This window comes from Lagenorhynchus albirostris, chromosome 1 (genome assembly GCF_949774975.1).
Source record: "Lagenorhynchus albirostris chromosome 1, mLagAlb1.1, whole genome shotgun sequence".
Taxonomy (NCBI): Eukaryota; Metazoa; Chordata; class Mammalia; order Artiodactyla; family Delphinidae; genus Lagenorhynchus; species Lagenorhynchus albirostris.
In genome coordinates this window covers 164,023-186,014 of record NC_083095.1, presented here as the reverse complement: position 1 = coordinate 186,014, position 21,992 = coordinate 164,023, and the positions used below count along the sequence as shown (strand labels likewise).

The 21,992-nt window shown below is 45.2% G+C and overlaps 4 gene segments (V, D, J or C); all 4 read right to left on the bottom strand.

Moving 5' to 3' along the window:
• Window positions 1–670: 670 nt before the first annotated feature.
• LOC132515325 (immunoglobulin heavy variable 4-59-like) lies at window positions 671–1,216 on the bottom strand. The segment is given in 2 exon segments: window positions 671–1,074; window positions 1,159–1,216. Coding segments are annotated over 2 exon segments (450 nt in total).
• A 6,100-nt stretch (window positions 1,217–7,316) lies between these two features.
• LOC132516593 (immunoglobulin heavy variable 3-23-like) lies at window positions 7,317–7,832 on the bottom strand. The segment is given in 2 exon segments: window positions 7,317–7,633; window positions 7,738–7,832. Coding segments are annotated over 2 exon segments (363 nt in total).
• Window positions 7,833–11,030: 3,198 nt separating this feature from the next.
• Window positions 11,031–15,830, bottom strand: LOC132515275 (immunoglobulin heavy variable 4-59-like). The segment is given in 4 exon segments: window positions 11,031–11,038; window positions 12,789–12,830; window positions 15,404–15,700; window positions 15,785–15,830. Coding segments are annotated over 4 exon segments (393 nt in total).
• A 5,267-nt stretch (window positions 15,831–21,097) lies between these two features.
• On the bottom strand, window positions 21,098–21,618 carry LOC132516453 (immunoglobulin heavy variable 3-23-like). The segment is given in 2 exon segments: window positions 21,098–21,414; window positions 21,519–21,618. Coding segments are annotated over 2 exon segments (363 nt in total).
• Between the last annotated feature and the right edge of the window lie 374 nt (window positions 21,619–21,992).

The window sequence follows — 21,992 nt, the reverse complement described above, 5'->3', positions numbered from 1 at the left end:
TTGGGTGATTCAATGAACCGGCCACATTGTAAATGTCCGTGAACGATCACAAAATGACAGCATTAATTTTGGGGTGCTAATAAAAGCTAGCACGTAGCTGAATTTGAAAATATGTAATCTGTGAATAACGAGGATCATTGCATGTGCAGAATTGGGGCGATCTGGCTTAGAGTCTGTAACACTGCATGTTGCAGAACTCAACCTGCTTGTGCAGGTTGACTGAAAGCAGGATGGTGTGTCTCTTCCTTCCACATGTACAAAAGGAGGACAAAAATTAATAATGTTTAAAAGTCTCATGTGCCTTCTCCGGATATTTACCAGTTTCACAAACATCAGTCTCACACTGAACGTTACGGCGTGGCTCAGGGTTGTACTGAGCTCGTTTGTGAAAAAGAAAACTAAAGACATGAAAACCAACCTTAATTCCTGTATACTATATGTGTGCGTGTATGTATAGATATAGATGTATTTATATATCTCTAACTATAATAAAAATAAAAATAAGCAAATATGTACATGCACACAGAATTTTCTAGACACAACATAATCCACAACAATGAAATAGTAGGATACAGACGAGGGTGTCTGGTGGAGGTCCTGAGCAGGAAGTGGAAAGCACAGGTTCTACCAAGAATTCCCTCCCAGCCCCTATCTGCACCTGCTGCAGGCCTCAGCCCTGTACTTGGTGGGTCCTGTGCGACCCCTGGTGGTAACGGGCCTCCGTGCAGGGAGCTTTGTGTCTGGGCTCACACTGACTTCCCCTCACTGTGTCTTTCGCACAGTAATACACGGCTGTGTCCTCAGTTGTCAGGCTGCTCAGCGATAAGTAGACTTGGCTCTTGGAGGTGTCCCTGGTGATGCTGAGCCGGGACTTAAGAGTTGGGTTATAATATGCGCTTCCACTGTAACCCATCACACCAACCCATTCCAGCCCCTTTCCTGGAGGCTGTCGGACCCAGGCTACACCATAGCTGGTTAAAGAGAATCCAGAGACAGTGCAGGTGAGGGAGAGGGTCTGTGAGGGCTTCACCAGGCTGGGTCCCGACTCCTGCAGCTGCACCTGCGACAGGACACCTGTGGACAGAGAGAACCACGGTGACTCATGGGCTCAGATGCAGCTTCCCCAAGTGTTCACATCTGAATCCCTGAGACACTCACCTCTGGGAGCTGACACCAGGAAGAGGAAGAACCACAGTGGATTCATCTTCTTGCAGATGAGATTCCTGAAGCCCAGAAACTCTCTTCAAGCATGAGGAGAAACCCGAATTTAAATGAAGTGGTACTTTGATTTTTACCTTGTGACATAAGGGTATGTTTGCATATGGGAGGGACCAGTCTATAAAAAGCAGAAGGTAGTGAAGGGAGGTCCCAGTCTCTGGGGCTCCACCTGAGGAGGGTGCTGACTGTGCCCTCAGAGAACTCAGGTCCCACCTGGGGTCCCCTCCCTATGCCTGGGGGACTCTGTGTCCAGGAATGAAATGATGCTGAAGGGATAGTCAGGAAATGAGCTGTGCTCAAGGATTAACGGCAGATTTGGGGAATAGACTCTAATCCCATGGATGTATATATTTCACATAAATACCCATCACACATTCAGGGTCCTCCAAGATGTCAGACACAGACCCTTGTTTTTTCCTTTCTGCATTACCTCCTGTTTATTTCCTGGATGTGCAAGTATTTGAGAGAAACCATACATGTAATAATGACATTGAATTCAGACAAAGTCAGGTAAAATTTAATGTTTATCATAATTCACAACGGATTTCGTGTGTCCCTTAACTTGGGTGAACATTTCTTCACCTGAAACAGTTTAAATATTATCAAGAGTTGCTCTGGAGGTGGATTTACTCTTAACAACTAAACACACAGTGTATTTTGTGGACAAGGTAGTCATTCTTGCTGAGATGGTCATGGATCCCAGCACTGCTGACATGGCCAGTAGCCTGACCTGCCTGTTTCCTGTGCACAACTGAGTGTCTTCAGGAACACCGTGAGCTTCAGGGCTCCTTCCTTGCGGGTGGACGTTGAGGAATCCCCAGGGCTAGCAAGGCCTATAACAGACAGCTCCTGGAAGCTCCTCAGGACTCCAACATGCTGGGCAGGTGACCTGGTCACAGTGCACAGACTCACTCCTTCTAGAAGTGTTCATTTCTAACTCTGTCACAGCCAGTGACATCGGAGCTCAGGGAACACATTTCCCACTGCACTGGGTGAGAGAACATGCATGATTCTTAGAAGTAAACCTTAACAGTGATAGGCTTGCAGAGTATGAGGGTATCATGGTCAGAGGAAAGCTCCCACTTCAGGAAGCAGGTTCCCTTAAAAAGTCCACGTGAGAGCAGCTCTCCAGAGTCCCTGGGTCAGTGAGTCCTGGGACTGTGCCTGAGGTCATTTAAGTAAATGGTGTGGAGAGCAGAGCACAGCTCCATCGCATCTCGCTGTGGGCACTGAGGGTGTGGCCTCACCATCTGCATTTCAGTGCAAGGATGCAAATTCGGGATCACGATGGTAATGGGATGTCTGAACTTTATAGTGAGGTTGCCAGGGGTGTTGGATGTTGACATGAGTGTCATCAGTGATGTTACTTCTCCTGGGAACCAGAAAGACCAATGTGAGGCCCCATCCCTGGCTGACACCCTGTACATGTAGCCCTGGCTCCACTCCTGCCCTGAGAGGTCACACCTGTGGGTCTGGGGCACGTCAGCTCTCCCTCAGCCCAGTGATATCACCTGTACACTGACTGATGTCGAGCCTGCTGTCTGTGAGAAGATATTTACTCCATACTATTTCATGAACACAGTACGATACTTCTTCTAGCTTTTCCAATAATATTTGCAGAGTAAATTAAATACTAAATAATCTGCCTGCTTGAATGTTGATAATTGGAGAGCCAACCAAAGTAATATGGGCAAGAATCACAGGACAAGTCTGGACCCTGTTGTCAGGACCTGAATATGGAGCTGATACGCTGTGGGATAGGGGAGCGGAAGGGATGGCATCTAAAACCTAGAACCAGGTGGGCCCATTATTCACCAGATGGACGAAGGTCCTGCATTTGTACAGATGCCCCAGCGTCTGACCTGCCCTTCTTGAGCTGGTGGATTAGTGGAGATCCAGCCAAATTCATGTTAACATAGAAGGATATATAGCAGGTGTCTTTATGTTTCAGTGGGTGGAGACGTGTTGTTAGGGTCGATTTATCCCTAGGAAAAATGTGTTAGGTCACAAGAACTAAAAAAAGTTATTTTTCCTTTCTAGAGATAATTGGGGTCCATTAAGTCTGGAGACCAGATCATATGATAATGCTGGAGGGAATATCCATTAGAGATGCCCAGTGGGTGATGGGAAAAAGAAGTGGGGAGATTTCACTCATCTGGCTTTGAAGGTTACCAGTGATGGTCACAGCAAGAAGGCCTGACCATCGTGATAGGAGGGAGAAGGGCTGGTGGTGGTGGGTTCATGGGGACCACTTGGACAGGTCCTTCTGATGGTCTCTGTGTTTTCCCTTGTAAAATCTTGAGAGTATAAGCTCAGAATGAGGTGTGGACTTCAGGAACATTGAGGACAGATGGTTTAGGTCATTTAGTATGTTTGTTGGAATCGCTGAGAAAAGAAGAAGCAGGAGCTATACTTGGAAATCAGCAATGCCCTCGTGTGATATTAAATTAGTTGTCTTAGATGTTACTGACTGTAGAGACATTCGCTGTCCTCACATTTCATCTTCTAGGTCCACTTGGAATCCAGCTTCAAATGTAAGGGATGCAGATGAAATATTTATTATGAAACAACAAGGTATCTAAAATTTAAGAAGTATAAGTCAAAGTAATGGAAATGTGTTACTGAAATTGTAAATGTCAAACTCTTCTCTGGGGCAACATAAATTAAAATTAATAATAATAATTCAAGGTATTGATTTTGTTTCAACCTTTGCTAAATCCATTGAATTATTCAAGTTACAATCATTCATAAACTGAGATCCATCACGGATAAAATTTATTGTTAGAAAATGGTCAATCTAACTGACGAAATCTCACTCTCTCATCAAGGATCTGTGTCTCTGTGGACACGCAGCACAGTTCTCACCAGCAGCACAGGAAGGAGGGTACGTTGGTACATTTCTACTTTTCCAGAGGAGCATCTCTGAAGAAGTCCCGCCTCTGTTTTCCCATTCCCTCCTTGTGGTATCTGAAAGAGGTTTTGAGTGTACTGTGACATGTTCCCACATGAAGTTCCCATGGCTTAGGAAGTGAAAGTTTAACTTCACTTTTCATTGTAATAGAAACATAACAAGTAATAATTTAGAAGCAAAAAGAAATACATTTAAAATTTATCCAGAGGCAAACTACAGATTGGCAGAAATTATTTACAAAAGACATATCTAGTATATCTGATTGTTATCTAATATGTACCAAGAAGCCTTAAACTCAACAATAAGAAAGAAACAAAAGGATTAAAAAGTGGGCTAAAACCCTTAACAGACACCTGACCAAAAAGACAAAGAGTTCGCAAATAAAGCTGTGGGAGAACATATGTCACAGGGAAGTGGCATTCTAAACAAGGACATATCCCTGAAAACTTACAAGAGTGGATCAGATCAGGACTCTGAGAACATTAAACACCTGCAGGATGTGAAGCAGCAGGGGGTCCATTCACAGCTCGTGGGGATGCAGAATGGGGTGCACCTTGGGAGACATTTTGGGGGCTTCCTGCAATACTAAACATACCCGTATCTATGTTTCAGAAGCAGTAGTGCTCCTTGGTATGTATCTGAAAGACAATAAGATTTTAGTCCAGAGAAAACCCTGCACGTGATACTTACTTAGCTTTATTCATATTTGCCACAATTTGGAAAAGACCAAGATGTCCTTTCATAGGGTATGACTAATAAACTGTGTACATCCAGACAATGGACACTGAAATCTCACACCTATTTGGAAGAAATATCGAATGGTGAGATGGAAATGCAGAAAGGAGATGCCAGAAGAACACACCTGGCAAGGTGATGTCAGCAGAGTGACAGTGGCCGTGAGAACTGAGGTTCCTAAGAGGTTGTACAGCGTGAGGCTGAACAGAAGATAACCTGGACTTGTCAGGAGGGAAATGCCCTCCTCTGCCCCTCTTGAGTTCCTGAGGCTGCACTGATAATAAAACTAACAAAGACAGATGAACAGGAGAAAAGAAAACCATTTTAACCATAGGCATGGACGTGCCATAGAAATGGACCCAGAAGGGACCAAAGCAGGCAGCTTTTATATATTTAGACAAAGATGCAATATTTGTGAGGAACTGGTAGAAGGAGGAAATGTGTGCTTTGGGTGCTAAATTAGTGAAGAACCTAAGCAGAGTATGGGGGTGGCTAGTGCATTAAAAAAAGAATAAGTTTTGTTCATAGACGCTTCCAGGCCTGAATTCCCCATGCCTGGTGATAAGAGTGTCCCTCTGCAAAGGAAAGCAGGGTCCGGCTGCTCGGTCCTGAAAAGCCAATAAAGAGGCAAAGTTGGTAGAAAGGAAAGTTTGCTTTATTTTGGCTGCACCCGGGGGTGGGGGACAGACTTCTCTCCAAAGGCCACCCCGCACTGAGCATCTGTGGGAAAGGGCTTTTATAGGTGGAAGGAGGGGCTACGGGCAGAAACGGCAGAGTCAGCTGTGACAGTCATCTTGCAGTTGGTCATGTGGTGGTCTGATCAGCCTCCTCTTGATTGTTTTAAGTAGAGTTAATCAGGTCCAGGGTCGGTTTGTTCCCATTTCTTTGAGGCCAGTTCTTGCAATTGTGGCAGCTTATGTCATGGCTACAGTCTGGTCATCATGCAGTTAACTTCTTCCTCCTGGTGGGAGTTTCAGTATCTATAAGACGGATCATGGGACATGGACAAGAATATTATCTGCAGCCCTTGAGGAGGAACTAAAGGTCCTTGATTTGCTTAACTAGCAAACTATTATTATTTAGTCTTGTTGGACAGTTTTCCCTTCTTTTTGCATTTGCTCGCTTCTCTGATTAAACTTATTCTTTGGCTAAATATTTTTCCACAGAACAAAGGCTGGTGGAAAGCATGAGGTGAAGGACGATTTCATTTCCATGCATAGATGTGGGGAGAGCACCTTTCACATGGGAGGTTTATTTCTCGCTTCGGGAAGACACGGAGGAAAATCAGCATGTCCCTCTGCACTGGCTCTGTCTTAAGTCACTTTGAGGCATATTTTCCGGTGGCCTACCCTGGACCCCAACACTCAGGGCCTCTTTTATTATTTTGTTTCTACATATGCACACCAAGCATGTGATGTAGGTAACGAGACACTTGAATCCTACAGATGTGAAGCTAAACTGCAGCCTGGAATAGGCACGTGATGTGCTGGAGAGCACACATCAGGACACAGTGAGACGTCCTGTCAAGGCCTGGGCTTTTCCACCCTGGACCTGGCCTCCCCTGCAAAGGTGGCTGGACAGACGTGGGCCTGCCTGTAGGTCTGCAGGACTCTTCGTGGAATGAGAAGCTGTGGGACTTTCCTGCGTTTTAGTGCTCACCTAAGATGCTGGGTTGAAGGAAAGAGAATAGATTTCTTTTCAGCAGCTTGTGAAAATTCATGTTATTATCCACCTGACTGTAAACTATCCCAACCAACTACATATGTGTCTATTGGTAATAGCTTTGATGATGAATATTTGACATAAAATGAACTGCACAGTAGAAGAGGATGCAGGTCTTATATAAGCATATAGGGATTCTATATAGCAAGGAGCACATGTAGAAACACCCCCACCCACGTCCCCTCTAACTGGCATCTTTCCCAGCGACCCCCTGAGGATCCGGGGCTGCTCAGCGCACTTATGCTTCTCATGCAAGAGGTTAGCAGGCAAGTCAACAGGCAGCATCCTGGCAGGGACAGCTGGTCTACAGTAGGGCAGGGCTGAGATATCATAATGAGGAAGGAAGAATCTGTTTAACTCTTTATACATCTGTTGGGATAGTTTTGAAACGGGTCTATTTAGACAAGAGTTAGACAAGGGAAAACCTGAATATATAACTTTGAGTCTCTGCCTTTCATATATGTCACTTATTCTCCTATTTCGAAAAGTCTTTGTAATTGAGAGACTGAATGTGTAAGTCAAGAACCATGGATGAGTACAGAGAGGTTCCCCAGGGAAAACTGGTATATGGAGAGGAAACCCCAGACCCTTAGAGGAAAGCAGCCCTTAACTACCATCTGCACCTGCTCCTGGGGCTGAAACACCCAGCTGTATGTCCTGAGTGCACCCTGCATCCCCCCTCCTGTCTCCCTGCAAGGAGGTTTGTGTCTGGGCTCACACTGACTTCCTCTCACTGTGTATCTTTCGCACAGTAATACACGGCAGTGTCCTCAGATCTCAGGCTGTTCATTTGCAGATACAGCGTGTTCTTGGAGTTGTCTCTGGAGATGGTGAATCGGCCCTTCACAGAGTCTGCATAGTTTGTGTAACTACCACTATAACTAATAGCTGAGATCCACTCCAGCCCCTTCCCTGGAGCCTGGCGGACCCAGCTCATGGCATAATCATCAAAAGTAAATCCAGAGGCGGCACAGGAAAGTCTCAGAGACGCCCCAGGCTTCACCAAGCCTCCCCCAGACTCCACCAGCTGCACCTCACACTGGACACCTGCAAACACAGAGACATCCTGGTCAGGAGATTGTCACACATCCACTGATTCCCTCACTCACATCCACTCACATCCTCAGTGTCTCTTGCTCTCTATAAATTACCTTGTAAAATAGCCACAAGGACAACCCAGCTCAGCCCAAAGTCCATGGTGAGTATTCTTTCCGGAACCCCGAATGGAGCACGTGGAAATCCCAGGCTGGAGCTCCTCTCCCAGAGCTGCAGCGTCAGGGCTGGGGCTGCTTTATATCAGCAGAGGAAGGACCCTATTTGCATGACCTTCTAGTATATAAGAGGCTATGTCGTTGAATGTCCTCAGAAAGGGCAGGGTCTCAGAGCAGGTGTGAGAGTCTTGGGTTTTGTGGTGTTGATAGCAACTGGGAAATATAACTTTCATTGTGTGATTGTTCCAGAGTAAACCCTTTGGACCCATATGTCATCTTACATATGCACTCACATCCCGTCATGTAGCTGTCATTGTTACCCTCATGTTAGAGGTGTAAACTACACCCAGAGGAATGGAGGGTGTGTGTAGTGTCCAAGGAGAAACATGGGGTGACCGTTAGATCCAGCATCTGCTCCTGAGCTCTGGGCCAGGCTACTCCCTGGAACCTACTAGAGGACAGAGTTGGAGTTTCCGGGTGAGTTTCGCAGATCCCCCTCCTGTAATAAGGTCATGATGACTTTGCTCTCTTCTCGTGTTTACCTAAAATATATGGGGGGGATCAGTGTTGATGAGAAGTATTTTCAAGAGTCTCTTATGTTTCAGTATCTTCCCTTCACTCCTTCCCTCCCAAGTCATGCATTTCTTCATTTGTAATTACTTTAATGAGGTTCTTGACATGTAACAAAGCGCACACACTCGGAATGAACACTGTGATGAATACTGACGGAGGCATAAGCATTATCAGGAGAGAACAAATCAATTCCTCTCATTATTTTCAGTAGTTTCTGGGTTTCCGCCTTCCTGTCCCTTCTTATCTTCCATCCTGTCCCCACATCACCGTTGATCTTCCCTTGTTACTTCAGGTTACTTTTCATTTTCTAGAATTTATAAAAATCGGAACATAACATAAGTTCAAAACAAAATATATATATATATATTTATTGTTATGGCTTATTTTACTCTGTCCAAATATTTGTGAATACTCTCATGTTTTAGTGTGTACCAAGAATCCTGGTTTTAATAACAGGTTGCATTTAAAGAATGATCATAGCATGATTGGCTTATTTATTAAGCTGATGTGTGATATTGGAACTCTTTCCAGTTTCTGGGTGTTACGATAAAGCTGATACTCGTCTTGGATACGCAGAGAGATGAGAAGCTGAGAAAATGCTTCTTATTTAATGTTCTTAAAACAGCCTCAAAATGGGGCAAGTTGCACATTATCAAAATCTCACCAATTTATCAGATAATTATAGAACGAAGACAGCAGCAAATTTAAATCTTGAAGAGAGACAAGTGCTCACAGAATAACAAAGATTAAGATTGTTAATGCTGCCATAGGCTGCTGAATGGAACAAAAACTACTACAAGATTAAACTAGAAATGGATGCTTTGAGGTCAAGTGTGGTTAGGGTGTAATAGTGTCCCAACGTCTCCTAAGTAACTACCTCGCCAGTGTCAGCGTGGTCCTGCTAAAGTGTGAGTCAGATGGTGTTACCTGGCTATCCACACAGGTGTGTCTTCCTACCTGGGACAGCGCAGGATTCCTGCCTGAGCTGTTAGGTCCTCCTGCATCCTGGGGAGGACCTTGGCCCTGGACTTGGATCTGCACTGTTTCATAGCATCTCCGCTCACAGTGTGGCCTTTGACCCCTCATCCAGTCCCACTGTGCCATATACTTACCACATATGGAATAGGATCACACGGGGGAATGAATAATTATGTTCCAGGTGCTGACTGACGGACAAAACCCTGCCACAACCCCTGACAGTTTCTACTGACAGCAGCTCTTTACTTTGTTCACCGTCTCTGCTTAGGGAGGGCCTGGAGGAGAAGCCCATCCTGCCCCATGCAGGGTCGCTGTGCAAGGCTCAAGTTCAGCTACAGGACCTGCTCCTATGATGCACACTCACGTGTAAGGGAGGGTGACCCTGACTGTAGGCTGGGGGCTCAGACGGGTCTGAGGGCTGGGCCTTGTGTCCACCTCGTGTGGACATTGCTTGGGCTCTGACATCCTTTCAGCACGATGCCTGGGTCAGCTGAGTGGTCTCTGCATCAGAGCCCATCCTCCATGCAGTCACTCACACACCTAGACAGAGCTTAATGTAAGACCCCAGAAGTCATGCTCGTAATATTTACATAACTGACTTGAAACTTAGAGCTGCATCATCGACTGCCCATGAATTATTGTGGTCTCTTCATTTACAACTGAGAAAAAATGCAAGCAACAAATACGTTCTTCCATAAATTAGTACATAAACAATGCGTGATGTATCCATGCTGTGGAATTGTTTTCAGCAATTTAAATATTAAACTATTATACCATGAAAGGACATGAGGGAATCCTAAATGCATATTGCTATTTAAAAATTCGGTCTGAAAACTTTCGATTTCACCTATTTCACATTTGGGAAAACTTCAGTCTATATATAAAGCAAGCAGATGAGCATTTAGCAGGAATTGGGGAGAAGATGTTTGATATGTGAAACATGGGCAATATTAAAGGATAGTGAAATTCTTCTCTATGAAATTGTGGTGGTGGAAACATTGCACTATGAACTTGTCAAAATATATATAGTAATAGGAGAAAGAGTGAACCTTATTGAATATAAATATAAATTTCATCTATAAGTCAGAGACTCAAGGATGGAACGATGCACACTGTATAGATGACACCTAATATTTTAGTGAATTTTTGAATTAACATATTAACATGTTGATTAACATGTTAACAATTAACATCAACAATTAACATGTAAACATTTGCATTAACATGCAACATGTAACATTAACATGTAAACAATCAACATTAACAATTAACATGTCTGAAGAAGGTGGAAAAATAGGTTTTGACCCAGGTCACTTGGAAATGTGTGGTGTCTGAAGGCTAAGTTGTAAGCACTGCATGTAAGCACAGGAACCTGGTGGATAACGGTATTTTCATCAGGAATCCGGCTAAGAATTCTGTTACTACTGTGCATGTGGAATTGGACAATTAGTAGCAGGATGGCATCGGTGGAGCCAGGCATCTCACTGTTGGATGGAAAGTAACAGACAAGCAAGGGGGAAAGCCTGGATTTCCCCAAGTGATGTTGCACTAGGATCAGAGATGTAAGAATGATCTCACTTTTACCTTCACACAGGTCAGAAGGTGAGATACAGAGATAGTTGCAGACGTGTGTGTATATACATGGGGTAGAGCACACAGACATATTTCCAAGGTGTATTAGCTTATGGGTCTAGAGGCAATGCCGCCAGTGGACAGGACACCAGCATTAGTGTCCTAATACCCACCCTTCAGGTTGCTAATGCTATTCTCGACAAAAGGATCCACGACTCATGTGAGGCCTGGCTAATTCCAGGGCCACAGAAGAGAATACACATGCTTATCCTGCAGATTCTTGTGGCACCAGAGAGTAAGGAAGTGTTCACACCAACGGATGGGGGCCCGTAAAGGGGATACAGGAGACAATCTGAAAGAGCTCCTCATGGCTGACAAGCTGTAACAATTACAGAAGCAAGGAAAATGCCGTAGTATATAACCTTAACACAAGTTCTGAAACAAGTATCTTGATTCATACTTATATAAAGAGATGGAATAAATATATCTAATGGGGAAGGTAGGATAAATCTCCCATAAGGAATAACTTCAGGAACCTCATCATGGTCATGCTCCCGTCAAGAAGGTGCACTTAACCCTCCATCCCAGAATGAGGCCTGGCGTAGGGATGTGATAGAAATTAAAGAGTGTCCTTGAGTTTCATGATGAATTTTTAGGTATAATATCCCAAACATCATTCGTAAAATCAATTTGTATTTTTTCTGTATCCATTAAAATTTCTGTCCTGAAACCAACAACAGCAACAGTAACAATAACTTCACTGAGAAGGGAATTAGGCACAGACTTGGAGAATGTGCTTTCTAGTATCATATTTATATGGACTTGTATCATGAATATACAGCAAATTAACAGCTCAACAACAGCAACAAATAATGAAGATAATGTACACTGTGGCAGTGATCTGAAGATACTTCCGCATAGAAGAGATAAATGTTTTAAAAGGATTCTTCATTAAGGAAACATAAAATAACACGACGATGAAATAATGCTATTCACTTATTACAACAGTTAAAGGCAAAATAATAAGCAATTCAAAGATTGGGGATGATGTAGAGCGAAAGGCCCCTCATCCGCTTGCTGGAAGGATGCCAGTGGCCGCCAATTGGAATAGTTGTCAATTTCTTAGAGAGAAAACCAGACACTGACCATGGGATTGAGGAGTGCGCTAGAAAAGTATTTACCAAATTTGTTTGAATATTTATGTTTGTTCAAATAACTTCATACGGGTGCTTGTATCATCTTTACACCTTCGAGCCTTTACCACTCGCTAAATATGGGTTATGTAGTCAGTTTTTATGGTTATTTTCCAGACGATGATGATATACCTGTTTCTGTTCCCTTTTATCTATCTCTCTATTTTATCTAAATATCTATTATCAATCACCACACTAGATAACAAGGTGCAGGCAACACAGCCTACATGTTACAGCCCAGCCTGTGTCCCGACATTTCCAAAGGTCCCCTGAGCAGAAAATGCCTGCAGTGCTGTATGGACATCAATTTCCGAATATCAACATGACTCATTCTATTCAAGTGAAAGGAATTACATCAGACAGGACTGGAGAGATTGTCAGGATGAGAGGAATTGGAAATCCATCTGATGGCGGAAAGCAGATTTAAAGTTCAACAGTAAAAATTATTGATGTCATTAAACGATTAAAAACTTGACAACTATTAACAGAAAGTAGTGACCTACCTTCAAATAAAGGTCTCTTGGAGAAATATTTCTGTGTGGCTCTTCCTAAGATAGATGGGGAAAGACAGACAAGCCTGACTCCATGAAAAAGTCTCAAGTTTAGAGACAAGAAAGTTCCCTGGAATCATTGTGGATGAGGCTTTCAAGGACGGCAATGATCCAGTGGAGAAACCACAGCTTCTGAGAGAAAATCCCTCCATCCCATCCTCTGCACCTGCCCTGAAATGGGTCCTCTTGTTTCCAGATGACCCTGAGCGCCCCTTGGTGGTTGGAACGACCCCTGCAGGGAGGGTCGTGTCTGGACTCACCCTGACTTCTCACTGAACCAACTGGGACAGTAACACAGGGCTGAGTCCTAGGTCATCACGGAGCTGAGCTGCAGGGAAAACTGAATTTGTGAGCTGTCTCTGGAGGTGGAGAGTCATTTCTGGAGAGACATCTTGTATGCTGTGCTATTCCCAGAACCAAAGCACCCCAGTCACCACAGCCCTTTCCCTGGGGGCTGAGGGATCCAGTCCCAGCAGCCAGCACTGTTTGTGATGGAGAATCCAGAGACTGAGCTGGTAAGGGAGAGGATCTTCCATAGTCCTGGGCCCGATTCCTGCACCAGCACCTGGCACACGACACCTGGGGAAGTAGAAACAAGGAGACACCCACTTCACAGATGTCACCCCATAACTCCACCTTCCTCAGACCCAGGAGATGCTCACAGCTGAGGGATTCCCGCAATAGAAGGAATGACCAGAAGATTTTCATGTTCATTTTGATCAATGCTTTGACTTTCAGAGACTTATGTCAGTGAAGATGAGAACCCTGACTCTGAGTAGCACAGGTGCTGTGCTTTCCCCTTGAGCCTGGGTGTGATGTGCAGGTGGAAGCATGTCTCCATATAAAGATGGTCCCGGCTGGTCCTTCTCTAGGGCTGTGGAGGAGGGTGCTGGCTGAGATCCAGGGTGGACACCGCTTCATGTCACCTCTGAAGAATGGGTGATGTTTCTTTTCCAATACGATACTTACATTTCCATATATGTCTATCTGCGTCTATATTATAGGTGTACTCGTTGGCTAGTGTGGCCATTACAGAATAACAGACTGGGTGGATTAAACAACAGCAATGGATTCCTCTCAGGCCTGGAGGCAAGAAGTCTAAGGTCACGGTGTCAGCAGGTTTGGGTCCTTCTCAGTCCTTTCTCCTTTGCTTGCAGATGGACGTCTTCTCACTGAGTCCTCAGATGGTCTTTTCTCTGTGTGTCTGTGTGCATCCCTGGTTTACTTGTGTGTTCATTATTCCTCTTCTTAAGTGTGACAAAGACCCCTGACCACCCCTTAGGCAACAGGCTCCTTGCAATTCTCTTCTCAAGTAGTCTTGACCTGTGGGCTTCTGTGTTTATATGTGCATGGCTAGATTTTGTCAACAGCCCTGCTAAGTGAGAATAATGAGAATCCCCTACCCTTGAACCCTGATCACCCGCAGTATTTGATCTAAGCCATCAAACCTCCTATCACCCGCACGGTATCTGACCACCCTGGTCTCCCTTTAGCAAGAATCCTTTTGAGTCTATGTAAATACAGCTTAAGGTCTCCCTTAGCCTGTATTTCTTCTCTGAATAATTTCCAGTCCACTCCACCCCACCCTCTTCTTGGCCATAAGCCCCCACTTGAAATACTGTATTTGGAATAAGGCCAAGTTTCCAAAACTGCATCCCATATGCAGCAGTGAGTTTTGTCTACATGTTCTGCATGAGATTTATATTGGATACATGAATATCAATCCCACAGCCCATGGCCATGTAATCATGCCTGAATGAAGCTGATGTCTCATGTATATTTTCCCTAAGTCCACTCACAGCTGTTTGTGCGTAGGGACACTAGACTGTTCCTCAGCTGTATGCCTGGGACTACTTTAAACAATTGCCAAGAATCACAGAAATGTGAAAAGCATGGCACTAATTTGACCCCAGAAAGTGCTCAATTACAGGATGGGAGTTGAAACAAGAAAAGAGAGCATCACCTTGACTGACCTCAGCTGGGAATGTGTGTGTGTGTGTGTGTGTGTGTGTGTGTGTGTGTGTGCGCGCGCGCATGTGTGTTGCCTGATTCAAACAACCGGCCACATTCTTAATGTCCGTGAATGACCACAAAATTGACAGTATTTATTATGTGGTGCTCATAAAAGCTAGAAGTAGGTGAATTTGCAGATTTGGAATCTGTGAATAACGAGGATAATTGCATGTGCAGTATTGGAGCACTCTAGCGTTAGAGTCTATAACACTGCCTGCTGCAGAATTCAGAATGCTTGTGCAGGTTGCCTGAAAGCAAGACGGTGTGTCTCTTCCTTCCACATCTACAAAAGCAAAACAACAATTAATACTGTTTAAAAGTCTCATGTGCACTCTCAGGATATTTACAAGTTTCACGAACTTCAGGCTGAAATTGAAAATCTTGAGTATTAAATGTGTCTGTGCAAATGAATATATATATATACACAACTATAATAAAAATAAAAATTAAGCAAATATGTACATGCACACAAAACTTTCTAGACACTTCATAATCCACAACAATGAAACATTAGGATACAGAACAGGGTCTCTGGTGGAGCTCCTGGGCAGGAAGAGGAAAGCACAGGTTCTAACACGAATTCCCTCCCAGCCCATATATGCACCTACTGCAGGTCACAGCCCTGTACTTGTTGGGTCCTGTGCGACCCCTGGTGGTAACGGGCATCCGTGCAGGGAGGTTTGTGTCTGGGCTCACACTGACTTCCCCTCACTGTGTCTTTCGCACAGTAATACACGGCTGTGTCCTCAGTTGTCAGGCTGCTCAGCGATAAGTAGACTTGGCTCTTGGAGGTGTCCCTGGTGATGCTGAGCCGGGACTTAAGAGTTGGGTTATAATCTGTGCTTCCACCACCACCATATATCACCCCAACCCACTCCAGCCCCTTTCCTGGAGCCTGCCGGACCCAGGCTACATAATAGCTGGTTAATGAGAATCCAGAGACAGTGCAGGTGAGGGAGAGGGTCTGTGAGGGCTTCACCAGGCTGGGTCCCGACTCCTGCAGCTGCACCTGCGACAGGACACCTGTGGACAGAGAGAACCACGGTGACTCATGGGCTCAGATGCAGCTTCCCCACGTGTTCACGTCTGAATCCCTGAGACACTCACCTCTGGGAGCTGACACCAGGAAGAGGAAGAACCACAGTGGATTCATCTTCTTGCAGATGAGATTCCTGAAGCCCAGAAATTCTCTTCAAGCATGAGGAGAAACCCGAATTTAAGTGAACTGGTACTTTGTTTTTACCTTGTGACATAAGGGGATGTTTGCATATGGGAGGGACCAGTCTATAAAAATCGGAAAGTAGTGAAGGGAGGTCCCAGTCTCTGGGGCTCCACCTGAGGAGGATGCTGACTGTGCCCTCAGAGAACTCAGCCCCACCTGGGGTCCCCTCAATATGCCTGGGGGACTCTGTGTCCAGGAATGAAATGATGCTGAAGGGCTAGTCAGGAAGTCAGCTGTGCTCAAGGATTAACGGCAGATTTGGGGAATAGACTTTAATCCCGTGGATGTATATATTTCACATAAATACCCATCACACATTCAGGGTCCTCCAAGATGTCAGACACAGACCCTTGTTTTTTCCTTTCTGCATTACCTCATGTTTATATCCTGGATGCGCAAGTATTTGAGAGAAACCATACATGTAATAATGACATTGAATTCAGACAAAGTCAGGTAAAATTTAATGTTTATCATAATTCACAATGGATTTCGTGTGTCCCTTAACTTGGGTGAACATTTCTTCACCTGAAACAGTTTAAATATTATCAAGACTTGCTCTGGAGGTGGATTTACTCTTAACAACTAAACACACAGTGTATTTTGTGGATAAGGTAGTCATTCTTGCTGAGATGGTCATGGATCCCAGCACTGCTGACATGGCCTGTAGCCTGACCTGCCTGTTTCCTGTGCACAACTGAGTGTCTGCAGGAACACCATGAGCTTCAGGGCCCCTTCCTTGCGGGTGGACGTTGAGGAATCCCCAGGGCTAGCAAGGCCTATAACAGACAGCTCCTGGAAGCTCCTCAGGACTCCAACCTGCTGGGCAGGTGACCTGGTCACAGTGCACAGACTCACTCCTTCTAGAAGTGTTCATTTGTAACTCTGTCACAGCCAGTGACATTGGAGCTCAGGGAACACAGTTCCCACTGCACTGGGTGAGAGAACATGCATGATTCTTGGAAGTAAACCTTCACAGTGAATGGCTTGCAGAGTATGAGGGTGTCATGTTGAAAGGAAAGTCCTCACCTCAGGAAGCAGGTTCCATTGAAAAGTCCACCTGAGAGCAGCTCTCCCGAGTCCCTGGGTCAGTGAGTCCTGGGACTGTGCCTGAGGTCACATCAGTAAGTGGTGCTGGAGAGCAGAGCACAGCTCCATCGCATCTCACTGTGGGCACTGAGGATGTGGCCTCACCATCTGCATTTCAGTCTGCAAGGATGTAAACTGGGGATCACGATGGTAATGGTATGTCTGAAATTTATAGTGGGGTTGCCAGGGGTGCTGAATGTTGACATGAGTGTCATCAGTGATGTTATCTCTCCTGGGAACCAGAAAGACCAATGTGAGTCTCCATCTCTGACTGACACCCTGTACATGTAGCCCTGGCTCCACTCCTGCCCTGAGAGGTCACACCTGTGGGTCTGGGGCAGGTCAGCTCTCCCTCAGCCCAGTGATTTCACCTGTACACTGACTGATGTCGAGCCTGCTGTCTATGAGAAGATATTTACTCCATACAATTTCATGAACAGAGTACTATACTTCTTCTAGCTTTTGCAATAATATTTGCAGAGCAAATTAAATTCTAAAGAATCTGCCTCCTTGAATATTGATAATAGGAGAGCCAACCACAGTGATATGGGCAAGAATCACAGGACAAGTCTGGACCCTGTTGTCAGGACCTGAAAATTGAACTGATACGCTGTGGGATAGGGGAGCGGAAGGGATGGCATCTAAAACCTAGAACCAGGTGGGCCCATTATTCAGCAGGTGGAAGAAGGGCCTGCATTTGTACAGATGCCCCAGCATCTGAGCTGCCCTTCATGAGCTGGTGGATTAGAGGAGATCCAGCCAAATTCATGTTAACATAGAAGGATATATAACAAGTGTCTTTATGTTTCAGTGGGTGGGGATGTGTTGTTAGGGTCTATTTAACTCTAGGAAAAATGTGTTAGGGCACCCGGACTAAAAAAATGTTATTTTTCCTTTGTGGAGCTAATTGGAAGGAATTATGTCTGGAGACCAGATCATATGGTAATGCTGGAGGGAATATCCATTAGAGATGCCGAGTGGGTGATGGGAAATGAAGTGGGGAGACTTAAGTCATATTGCTCTGCAGGTTACCAGTGATGGTCACAGCAAAAGGGCCTGACCATCGTGATGGGAGGGAGAAGGGCTGATGGTGGTGGGTTCATGGGGGCCACGTGGACAGGTCCTTCTGATGGTCTCTGTGTTTTCCCTTATAAAATCTTGAGGGTATAAGCTCAGATTGAGGTGTGGACTTCAGGAACATTGAGACCAGATGGTTTAGGTCATTTTGTACCTTTGCTGGAAACATTGAGCAATGAAGAAGCAGGAACTATACTTGGAAATCAGCGGCGTCCTCATGTGATGTTAGGTTTGTTGCCTTAGATGTTACTGAATGTAGAGACATTCGCTATCCTCACATTACGTCTTCTAGATCCACTTGGAATCCAGTTTCAAATGTGAGGGATGTAGATAAAACATTTGTTATGAAACAACGTGGTATCTAAATTTTAAGAGCTATAAGTCAAAATTATGGAAATGTGTTACTGAAATTGTAATTGTCAAACTCTTCTCTGGGGCAAAATAAATTAAAATCAATAATAAAAATTCAAGGTATTGATTGTGTTTTCAATCGTTGCTAAATCCATTGAATGTTTCGAGTTACGATCATTCATAAACTGAGATCCGTCACGGGTAAAATTTATTGTTACGATATGGTCATTCTAACTTTGGACAGGGTAACCCAAGCGCTGACACTACCTGGACCACCATCAAAAAATGTTCTGAAACATAACCTGGTTCTTACTCCTACTTGGGCCCCTGGTTACAATAATTCTTTTACTGATCTTTGACCCCTGCCTTCTTTTAACCAACTTGTTTAGTTTGTTCTCTCTAGAACACAGCAGTCTTCTAGACAAGATGACAATAATGCAAAGATTCCAGCCACTCCTCAGAACAGGTCCTGCCAAGATAAGAAGTCACCCTGGGGCCCCTTAACAAAACGGAGCTCTGGGCTTCCCTGGTGGCGCAGTGGTTGAGAGTCCGCCTGCCGATGCAGGGGTCACAGGTTCGTGCCCCAGTCTGGGAAGATCCCACATGCCGCGGAGAGGCTGGGCCCGTGAGCCATGGCCGCTGAGCCTGCGCGTCCGGAGCCTGTGCTCTGCAGCGGGAGAGGCCACAGCAGTGAGACACCAGTGTACCGCAAAAAAAAAAAAAAAAAAAAAAAAGAAGGAACAAGGTTTGTTCATAGAGGCTTCCAGGCTTGAATTCCCCATGCCTGGTGATAAGAGTGTCCCTCTGCAAAGGAAAGCAGGGTCCGGCTGCTGGGACCTGAAAGGCCAATAAAGAGACAAAGTTGGTGAAAGGAAAGTTTGCTTTATTTTGGCTGCCTGCACCCGGGGGTGGGGGACAGACTTCTCTCCAAAGGCCACCCCGCACTGAGCATCTGTGGGAAAGGGCTTTTATAGGCGGAAGGAGGGGCTACGGGCAGAAACGGCAGAGTCAGCTGTGACAGTCGTCTTGCAGTTGGTCATGTGGTGGTCTGATCAGCCTCCTCTTGATTGTTTTAAGTAGAGTTAATCTTCAGGTCCAGGGTCGGTTTGTTCCCATTTCTTTGAGGCCAGTTCTTGCAATTGTGGCAGCTTATGTCATGGCTACAGTCTGGTCATCATGGAGTTAACTTCTTCCTCCTGGTGGGAGTTTCAGTATCTGTAAGACGGCTCAGGGGACATGGACAAGAATATTATCTATAGCCCTTGAGGAGGAACTAAAAGTCCTTTATTTGCTTAATGACAAAACTATTACTATTTAGTCTTATTGGAGAGTTTTCCTTTCTTTCTGCAATTGCTCACTTCTCAGATTAAAGTTATTCTTTGGCTAAATTGTTTCTACAGAAAAAAGGCAGGTGGAGAGCACGAGGTGAAGGACCGTTTCACTTCCACACCTAAATGGGGGAGAGCACCTTTCACATGGGACGTTTATTTTTCATTTCAGGGTGACTTGGAGGAAATTCAGAGTGTCCCTGTAGTGGGCTCTGTCTTACATCACTTGGAGGCATATTTAGGGGTGGCCTACCCTGGACCCCAACACTCAGGGCCTCTTTTATTATTTTGTTTCTACATATGCACACCAAGCATGTGATGTAGGTGTCGGTTTACCTGCATCTTACAGATGTGAAGCGAAAGTGCAGCCTGGACTTGGCATGTGATGTGCTGGAGAGCACACATCAGGACACAGTGAGACCTCCTGTCGAGGCCTGGGCTTCTCCACCCTGGACCTGGCCTCCCCTGCAAAGGTTCCTGGACAGACGTGGGCCTGCCTGTAGATCTGCAGGACTCTTCATGGAATGAGAACCTGAGTGAATTTCCTGCATTTTAGTGCTCACGTGAGATGCTGCAGTGAAGAAAGGAGAATAGATCTGTTTTCAGCAGTTTCTGAAAATTCATGTTATTATCCACCTGACTATAAACTTTCCCTACCAACTACATATGTGTCTATTGGTAAAAGCTTTGATGATGAATATTTCACATACAATAAACTGCACAGTAGAAGAGGATGCAGGTCTTATATAAGCATATAGGGATTCTATATAGCAAGGCGCACATGTAGAAACACCCCCACCCACGTCCCTCTAACTGGCATCTTTCCCAGCGACCCCCTGAGGATCCGGGGCTGCTCAGTGCACTTATGCTTCTCATGCAAGAGGTTAGCAGCAAGTCAACAGGCAGCATCCTGGTAGGGACAGCTGTCTACAGTAGGGCAGGGCTGAGATACCACAATGAGGAAGGAAGAATATGTTTAACTCTTTACACATCAGCTGGAATCATTTTGAAATGGGTCAATTTAGACAAGAGTTAGATAAGGGAAAACCTGAATATATAGCTTTGAGTCTCGGACTTTCATATATGACATTTTTCCCCGAAATTTGAAAAGCCTTTCTAATTGAGAGACTGAATGTGTAACTGAAGAACCATGGATGAGTACAGAGAGGTTCCCCAGGGAAAACTGCTATATGGAGAGGAAACCCCAGACCCTTAGAGGAAAGCAGCCCTTAACTACCATCTGCACCTGCTCCTGGGGCTGAAACACACAGCAGTTGTATGTCCTGAGTTCCCCCTGCATTCCCCCTCCTGTCTCCCTGCAAGGAGGTTTGTTTCTGGGCTCACACTCACTTCCCCTCACTGTGTATCTTTCGCACAGTAATACACGGCCGTGTCCTCAGATCTCAGGCTGTTCATTTGCAGATACAGCGTGTTCTTGGAGTTGTCTCTGGAGATGGTGAATCGGCCCTTCACAGAGTCTGCATAGCATATGGTACCACCACTATTACTAATGCCTGAGATCCACTCCAGCTCCTTCCCTGGAGCCTGGCGGACCCAGCTCATGGCATAGGTACTGAAGGTAAATCCAGAGGCTGCACAGGAGAGTCGCAGAGACCCCCCAGGCTGCACCAAGCCTCCCCCAGACTCCACCAGCTGCACCTCACACTGGACACCTGCAAACACAGAGACATCCTGGTCAGAAGACTGTCACACATCCACTGATTCCCTCACTCATATCCATTCACATCCTCAGTATCTCTTGCTCTCCATAAATTACCTTGTAAAATAGCCACAAGGACAACCCAGCTCAGCCCGAAGTTCATGGTGAGTGTTCTGTCCTGAACCCCGAATGGAGCACGTGGGAATCCGGGGCTGGAGCTCCTCTCCCAGAGCTGCAGGGTCAGGGCTGGGGCTGCTTTATATCAGCAGAGGAAGGACCCTATTTGCATGACCTTCTAGTGTATAAGAGGCTATGTCGTTGAATGTCCTCAGAAAGGGCAGGGTCTCAGAGCAGGTTTGAGAGTCTTGGATTTTGTGGTGTTGGTAGCAACTGGGAAATATAACTTTCATTGTGTGATTGTTCCAGAGAAAACCCTTAGGACCCATATATCATCTTATATATGCACTCACATCCCGTGATGTAGCTGTCATTGTTACCCTCATGTTAGAGGTGTAAACTACACCCAGAGGAATGGAGGGTGTGTGTAGTGTCCTAGGAGAAATATGGGGTGACCGTTAAATCCAGCATCTG